Source organism: Engraulis encrasicolus, chromosome 2, assembly GCF_034702125.1.
Source record: "Engraulis encrasicolus isolate BLACKSEA-1 chromosome 2, IST_EnEncr_1.0, whole genome shotgun sequence".
NCBI classification, from domain to species: Eukaryota; Metazoa; Chordata; class Actinopteri; order Clupeiformes; family Engraulidae; genus Engraulis; species Engraulis encrasicolus.
Window position 1 is genome coordinate 7,998,288 of NC_085858.1, and position 9,141 is coordinate 8,007,428.

The 9,141-nt window shown below is 44.2% G+C and overlaps 1 protein-coding gene across 2 annotated transcripts in view; it reads right to left on the reverse strand.

Annotated features, from left to right (window-relative positions):
• Nucleotides 1-105: 105 nt before the first annotated feature.
• abat (4-aminobutyrate aminotransferase) overlaps nucleotides 106-9,141 on the reverse strand; it is a 51,927-nt gene continuing 42,891 nt past the window's right edge. For both annotated transcript variants that reach the window (XM_063221296.1, XM_063221288.1), the window contains exons 14-16: nucleotides 6,534-6,680; nucleotides 4,026-4,137; nucleotides 106-3,196 (exon numbers count right to left, since the gene is read on the reverse strand). In XM_063221296.1, the coding sequence (XP_063077366.1) occupies nucleotides 3,078-3,196; nucleotides 4,026-4,137; nucleotides 6,534-6,680 (378 nt within the window). In that variant the 3' untranslated portion in view covers nucleotides 106-3,077. The remainder of the gene's footprint in view (nucleotides 3,197-4,025; nucleotides 4,138-6,533; nucleotides 6,681-9,141) is intronic.

Here is a 9,141-nt window from a genome sequence, read left to right on the forward strand (position 1 = left end):
ATCTTTAAAAAGGCAGTATTGTGTTCTTTGTGGGTTTGTGTAACTGGAATGTTGTGCTGGGGACGTATTCATAACACAAACAAATAAAATACAAAACACCTCTGAGATTATTCAAAATTTCATAAAGATTTATTCCTCTCAAGAGAACATGGAGACATTCTTAAGACGACAATACCTGGAACTATTTCAAATAATTACATCAATAATTATGACTCTTAAGTTCACATAACATTGTAAACAAACATATGCAATGCTGTTATTCATAATAATTTCATTTTAATCTGTTAACATATAAATCACAAAATCTCTATACAATACAGATTTCTCTCCTCTTTAATTAGACATTAAAAGACGTGCACCACTAGGTGGCGCCAAACTCCAGCTATTGCAATGGAGTTTGCCACAACCTAGTTAGGCCTTAGCCAACATATGGGCAGAACCCTACTATGTCCACTATAAGGTGCACTATGTAGTCAATAACACAATGCAACTCGCGCCCTACGTACGGAGGGCCCTAAGTAGTGTACGAGTGAGCTTTTCGGACTCGGGACAGATCTAGAGCACCGACTCCCGTAGGCTAAAGCAACGTCTACTGAGCATTCCACCTGGCCACGACAATTTACAGAACACTGAAGGAGGCATTCAAGAGCAACAAAACAAACGAATAATAAAAAGAAGCAACATGGCTAATAGCATGCACTGCACACGGACAGAGACTCACTGTAAGATCCCCATGCGAATATGCAGTGGCTGATGGTCACTGGGAACTGTGCATGACATGTTTTGGAGCAGTACACTGTACATACATATATACTGGGTATATTCCGCAACTTATTCTAGAACAACAAGTGCACCACAACATCAGTGATGCACAGCTAGTTTTGTACACAATGGTATAGAATGGGGTCAGCGTAGAAATGGGCACTTAGAAATGGAAACAACAATTAGTTACGCAGAGTGGAATCATATAAAAGGGGGGGGCATGAATAGAGAATCAAAATATTAAATTCAGTCCATACTTTTGCAATTCTATCTGTCCACTTGCGATTTCAAACAGTCTTTCCAAAAACATGCTTCATTGCTACTAATCTAATGCCATTGCAATCATAAAATCTGCTCAAGACAAGCAAAAAAAAAAAAAAACCCAATCCAAAAACAAAACGTATTCAGCTTTTCTACAAACGTAGAATCACTGTGGTGAAATATTGCCTCTCTACTACCCTGTGCACTCCCTGATTGACGACTAGCAGAGGGGATCATGTAGTACCCCCCTCTGCAGCTTGGCACAACACCTGCAAGCCATGACCATCACATCTAGACCTGTAGTACTGTATACTAGCATGGACGTAGATCACAAGTACAACTGCTAAAACTAAAACAACTGAATTTGTGACCAAAGAAATATGGGGAATAGTACATTTTGGGGATGCAATTTTCTTCAATTTTCTTTCTTTTTGTTCAATTGGAGGACAGTCATACAAGCATGATCACAACCCCAGTTGTGCCTTTTGAACTACATGTTCCATGATTCGTCTAAAACCCTCTAATCTTTCAGTGGCGCTGTGTGAGCTTCCGTATTATGCTCATCCCACAGAGGGAACATATTGATACGTTTCCCAAAACTCTGTCCCCATCCCTCACCGGATATGATAACCACTGCCAAAGCTAATGCCTTCTCAATAATGCCCAGTGCCTGCACATGAACACACACACACACACACACACACACACACACACACACACACACACACACACACACACACACACACACACACACACACACACACACACACACACACACACACACCTGCCGTTTTGTGAGGATTTACAGAGCCTTCGCATTGCGTTGGACCAGAATGTTCTCTGCACTCACTCAAGCAGCAATATATGGGCTCAGAAAAGCTAATCACATCTTTTTTTAACTCCTTTCCCCTCTCTCTTTCCTTCATTTCTTTATATTCCTCTCTCCTTCTCTATTGTGAAATTAGAAGCGAAAGGTCATAGTGTTGACCTCAGCCAGGTATGTTTTGTGCTGAAGCTAAAGAGTTAGCAATCTACAGCCTTTGGCTAAAGGCAATACTATGTTGCTGTAGGTACTAAGGTTATCAGTTATAAAACCAAATATTTGCAGCGAACAAACAAAAAGTAGATATTCAAAATATACATCTTGTGCTGTTTTTTTTCCTACCCAGATGTAAGGGAAATAGGAGTTTTGAAAAGACATCTTTATCCACCACAGCTCTCCTATTAATTGTGCGGTTTTCTGGGCGTAAAGTGGACGGCATTCTGTATTTGTCTAACACCAAGTCAGCCACAGAGGACAGAAAATGAGAAAAGAAGGATTGAAAAAAAAAACAAGGAAGGAAGAAAGAGATAGGCTGAGAGAGAGATGAAAGACGTCAAGGGCTATGCTGGGTTTTGGGTGGGTGTGATTTATGATACAGCGATAGAAAGAACGCCCCACTGTGGGTTGGACCTCTTTGTGCTAATGCAGGTAAGCCCCACCCCCAACTCCGTCCTCGTTCAGGTAAGTCACACCCCCTAACCCCACCCTCATTCTGGACCAGAGGTGTCAAGGCCAGGTTTCAGAAAGTGAAAAATAAATGGCCACAAATTTGATCCATCCAGCCCAGAATCAGCTGATTGTAATGAGCTGTCAAGACACGAGACAGGCATGCACGAGTGTACACGCACGCACGCACGCACGCACGCACGCACGCACACACACACACACACACACACACACACACACACACAGGAAGGTACTCAGTGAAGTCACCTGTGTGAGAAGGTAAATATGGAATGGTGCAGTAGTTTCTGAACCCTGGACGGACACCTCTGATCAGAGCCACCCTGCAGCACTACAAACACCCCTCCTCCCCCCACTTCCCATTCATCCTTCTTTCACTCCTCCCTCTATCCCTCCCTTGATCATCGGTTCTTCCCTCGCTCCATCTCTCCCGCCCATCCCTCCTACAATGATTAGATGTCCCACAACACTTTCCCTCTCCCTACTTCTCCCTATCCCCCCTTAACTTCATGCATCCCTCCCTCTCTCTCTATCCCTCGTTCTCTGGTTAGACCTCCTGCAGCACGTCGTTGAAGATGTTGAGGAACAGGTGGACGTGGTACTCCTTGAAGATCAGGGCTGGACGGAAACGGATCGACCGGTCCCCACAGCCACCCAGGATAACACCTGCAGGCAGGAGAGAGAGAGAGAGAGAGAGAGAGAGAGAGAGAGAGAGAGAGAGAGAGAGAGAGAGAGAGAGAGAGAGAGAGAGTGAATGTGTGTGTGTGTGTGCGCGCCCAATTTGAAGTAAATTGAACTGAGGAAGCCTTGCGATTGCTTAATATGTATTGTTGATGGAGAGTGTGCTACTGGCCCTTGTTCTTGAAGAGGAAGTGTGTGTGTGTGTGTGTGTGTGTGTGTGTGTGTGTGTGTGTGTGTGTGTGTGTGTGTGTGTGTGTGTGTGTGTATGTGTGTACGTGTGTGTGCGTTACACTGTGCCCCTCCTTGTTCCTGGTCTTGAGAATGATGGCATTGCGAGTGGAGTGTGTGTGTGTGTGTGTGTGTGTGTGTGTGTGTGTGTGTGTGTGTGTGTGTGTGTGTGTGTGTGTGTGTGTGTGTGTGTGTGTGTCTATGTCTGTGTGTGTGTGTGTGTGTGTGTGTGTGTGTGTGTGTGTGTGTGTGTGCGCGTCTGCGTTGCACTGTGCTCATCCTTGTTCCTGGTCTTGAGGAGGATGACATTGTGTGTGTGTGTGTGTGTGTGTGTGTGTGTGTGTGTGTGTGTGTGTGTGTGTGTGTGTGTGTGTGTGTGTGTGTGTGTGTGTGTGTGTGTGTGTGTGTGTGTGTGTGTGTGTGTGTGCTTGTGTGTGTGTGTTACACTGTGCTCACACTTGTTCCTGTTCTTGAGGAGGATGGCATTGCGTGTGTGTGTGTGTGTGTGTGTGTGTGTGTGTGTGTGTGTGTGTGTGTGTGTGTGTGTGTGTGTGTGTGTGTGTGTGTGTGTGTGTGTTACACTCACCCTTGTTCCTGGTCTTCATGATGATGGCATTGCGGGTGGCGTCGTCTTTGATGTCGATGGCACAGAAGGTTCCCTGGCCACGGGCCCGGCTCAACAGGTGAGGGTACTGTGCCTGGGGAGGGGAACACACCACACACGTGGTCTCACACCTGAACATCTGGCCACACACACACACACACTTGAAGGTGTGTCCTGTCCATGAGGTTGGCTCAACATGTTAGGTTGTGTAGGAGGAACGCATAACAACACATCTGTGGGTATACACCTCAATACGTAAGACATAGGAACGCACACACAAATACAAACGCACGCATGCATGCACACACGCACACACATACACAGTCAAAGGTGCCCTGGCCATGAGCCCATGAGAAAACACACGACTGATCTTTTGACCACTGGAAGTTTTCAAACACGCACACACACTTCCCCATCTCCAAAAGATCTTTCCCTCCAATGTGATGGGCATCCGCAGCAGGCCAAACAGGCTGCTGTTCTGCACTACTTACAAAACATGTCCACTCAGCACTGATGTACTGTCTGTTTTAATACATCTTGCTCTCACTCACTCTCTCGCTCTCTCTCTCTCTCTCTCTCTCGCGCACACACACACACACGCACACACACACACACACACACGCGCACACACACACACACACACACACACACACACACACACACACACACTTGTAAACTTGTTAAAATCCCCATCTGGTCTGATGCAGCACTTTGGCCCTTTCAGTGATGAAAGGCGACAGTAGCCTGAGGTGGAGAGCTGCAGGAGGCCTGTGTGAGTGTTGGGGGTTCAGCTCTGCCTGACCTCAGATACTAGGTGTGTGTGTGTGTGTGTGTGTGTGTGTGTGTGTGTGTGTGTGTGTGTGTGTGTGTGTGTGTGTGTGTGTGTGTGTGTGTGTGTGTGTGTGTGTGTGTGTGTGTGTGTGTGTGTGTGTGTGTGCGTGCGTGCGTGCGTGCGTGTGTGTGGTGTGTGACAGAAAGATCTACTTTTTACTTTTTGTGGGGAGTGGTAAAAGAAAGAAAGAACCCAACAGGTGGGTGAAGTGGCACGATAAAAGGACTACTGTGGAACAGCAGCAGCAATGCTTAAAGTGTGTGTGTGTGTGTGTGTGTGTGTGTGTGTGTGTGTGTGTGTGTGTGTGTGTGTGTGTGTGTGTGTGTGTGTGTGTGTGTCTGTCTGTGTGTGTGTGTGTGTGTGTGTGTGTGTGTGCGCGTGTGTGTGTGTGTGTGTCTGTCTGTATGTGTGTGTGACTGTCTGTGTGTGTGTCTGTGCATGCGCGTACGTTAGAATGATGAAAGCACCACTGTCATTTTGCAGCACTATAAATCGCCTGGCAGGAGCACTGGGAGATGTATTGATCTCCCTAAGCCAACCCACAAAACTTATTCATTTTCCCCAGACACCCAGACTAATGAATGGTACAAATTCCCCAGCACTCGGTCCAAAATATAGTAGGTATCCAATATTTTTTTAATAGATACATTTGTATTTCAGTTGAAGTATCCAAGACACTCTTCCAAAAAGTTCAAATAGCTTTATTAAACGACTAAATCATTATAGAAATGTTAAAAACGGCCAACACGTTTCGGACAAGGGGTGGCCATTATCAGGCTAGACTGGAGTACTATTTTTTCTTTTTGGAAGAGTGCCAGGGATACTTGAACTCGAGTGCTCTCACCAAAGAGCATCTTCAGACTACTAACCGAAGACAAACTCTAAATCTGTCCAAACTTATCCTTTTGTAGCCCACATTTGTATTTTATCAGCATTTTATCAGACTCGTTCCTGGTGCACAGCTGGTAGAACATTTCCTTCCCTGCTCAGTGTTGGAACCTGCATAGCAAGACTGAGTTGAAGGGGGCCAACAACATGGCAGGTTATATAGTGATCGTCCAAGACTCTAGGCTCATTACGAAAGGCATTCAACTGACTTCACCTACCTACAGTATATATACATAGGTTCTACATTTTTGCTTTCCCCTAACTGTGCACAACTCAACCTCTGATTATTGGAAACTGCTGTCGGTCAAAAAATTTGCTCACGTGGAAACACGGTGAACCCATATATAAAAGGTAATGTTTCCCCTTTTATAACCCTGCAACTGTATTACAGTCAGTGATGGATCAATATTACAATATCTGTTACAGTAAGTTCACTACCAAAATACAAGGTATTGTTATTGTTTGTTATTGAAGGTGTTTTTTTTATCATAAACCCTTGTTGAGTGGCACATGGTGAGTGTGTTATGTATTATTTAGTCTCGTGAACTAAGAGACCAACCCATACAGTATAGTGGCCAAAAATATTTTTGCCTAGTCTAGTCCTGCTCCATGAAAGATCAGACAGTAGCCTCTGTGTTACTATTATTACTATTATTATTATTTAATAATAATAATAATAATAATAATAATAATAATAATAACAATGTTACCATCACCACTACCATCATCATCATCATCATCATCATCATCATCATCATCATCGTCATTACCTGCAGTGCGTAGAGTCCCTGCATCAGGGTCTTCCCTGAGAGTGTCACTTGATCCAGCAGGTTCTCTCTGCGGATGACATTGAGCACCTCGGACAGGAAGAGATTCTTGGACGGGTCTCCCATCCACGTGTTGAAGATACGGTACGCCTGTAGGGCACAACAAAAAGGTTTTAAAACGATGAACACCACCTGAACTCAAATCACAAAAACAACACTGGACTCAGTGAGGGCATTGCTTTCCAAATCTGTCTACTAATGTAAGATTTAACTTTGAGGCATGTATTTCCACTGAACACATGCATGTGCAAAAAAACCCTAAAGAGCAGGGTCACAAAGGTATGTCCATTAAGTGATCTGAACAGTTACTATAATGAATAATTATAACACCACAATAGACGTTGGAACATTGACTGACTCTCAATGCGTTGGAAGAATACAACCTATCCCAAGCTATATTACAAAATTACTTACAAAAAGACTTACATCAGCCATATCTAAATGACAAAAGACCCTCTGAATGCTTTGAGCAGACTTATACAACACCCCCCCCCCCTCTTTGTTGCAGAGTTAAGTAAGATTACTTGTGCCAGCTTACATAAAAAATGGGGGTGCATGTGCGGTTATCCAACACCAGATGGCGCCGCTGTCTACCAGAACAGACGCCTTCACAGTTTCAATTACAAAAGTGTAAATTAATAATTCATAACGCCAAACTCTTGTAGCCCTGCACTCCAGATGATGTACGATACCAGTCAATGTCAGGGAGATCACAACGGCCCTGTACATCGATGTATCCCCTCAGTTATAAAATATAACCCAAACCTCTATGCCCTGCACTATCATTTATTAAAGATTAATGATAAGGGGTATGTTGTCTTTAAGGAGACCACCTCGTCTGCTTTTCCATGTGTGTGTGTGTGTGTATCCCCCCAGTTACAAAGTATAACCTCAAACCTCAAACCTCTACTGTATGCCCTGCGCCATCATTTGTTGTCTTTAAGGAGACCACCTCGTCTGCTTTACAGTTTGTGCTTGTGGTCACACCCCTGGATATACTGTGATGCCCCCTCCCTCAGCCATACACTATAGGACATGCTTTCATGATGAAGGGGATAGATGCAATGCAAATACAGTACAGCACCTCAGACTGTACAGCAGTACAGCAGTACAGCACCCCCCCCCCCCCCCCCCCCCCCCCCCCCCCCTGATTGTAATGCATAACTCCACACCCTCAGCCCACCATAAGGTACCTGTATGATTTATTAATGACAAAGAGACGTGTTGTCTTTGAGGTGAAACACCTTGCCAGGCTGCAGTTTGTGTGAGTGGTAGTATCAAATCTAACTTCTCAGCCCTAGACTTTAGGATACGCCTTAGGGCCCTCCCTCCCGTGGTTCGTAACGGTAGGGCACTGGGCTGCTGCGCTGGCGACCCGGTAGGGATGTCAATCACAGCCTCCATGACGATACGATACGGTATCGATTTCTTAAAGCAGGGATTCGATTACTTTCGATTAGGGGTGGGCATAGATTAATTTTTTTAATCTAGATTAATCTCACTGTAATTTTGAAATTAATCTAGATTAATCTAGATTAATCTATATCAAAATGGCTCATTCAGAAATGGCGCGCTAGCGAAATAATGCCGGAAAAAAAACCTTTTTTTTTCAAAATGCATCTTATCTTCAAAAAATGGTCATGTTGATACTTGGTGATGAAAAAAAACGCACTGCAATATGTGCAAAGTGTGTCCAATAGGAAGCATTTACAGTTATAAGATACTGAAATTTCAAAATGAACGGCGCTATAACTTGTAGAGGCAAATACAGATAAATCTATCAAACAATTAGGCTATTTAAACAAAATGACCTCAACAATTCAGCATTTCTAATAGAGAGAGAGAGAGAGAGAGAGAGAGAGAGAGAGAGAGAGAGAGAGAGAGAGAGAGAGAGAATCTGCCACTGACTGTTAAAAAGAGCAGCGGCTCCTTTAAGAGAGGGAAGAGCTCTGCGCACAGTAAGCTCAGCAACCCTCAGCAGAGGCAGGCTACTGGATATGTAGAACCAACAGCACTGGCCCACGGCAATTTGGTCTAAACCTGACAGTTGTTCTCAGAGTTACAATGCCAGAGGAGTTACAACTCGAAATTCGAAACTCGAAATTCAGTTTGCAAAAAAAAAATCAAGCGCGACAACCGCGAGGTTTATTACTGTCTGACATGAGAATATCTCACTGAGTCGCCAATGCGCGAATGCAACACAAACATTCAGCGAGAGTATATTGGCAGTTTCAGTTTGACAATCTTCAAAATGCATATCGCACGGAATATTTTGCAATTATGGCACAGGCAAGATTTCTGGAAGTTGTTTATGTGTTGTTCCATGCAATGCGAGAGGAAATGTAGGCTATGTCGGGCTGGTAGGCTACTCACACACAATAATGTCTATATGCTTCACCTCAAACAATTGTATCTCTTTAGTCTACCACTTATGAAAAAGCACTCAACACAACACCTACCACGGCAGAGGGATTAATGTTTTCAGCATGCAAACACTGTTCATATTTAGTAGGTCTGCTGAAGCAACAGGTGGAGAGGAGAAAGCGACTGG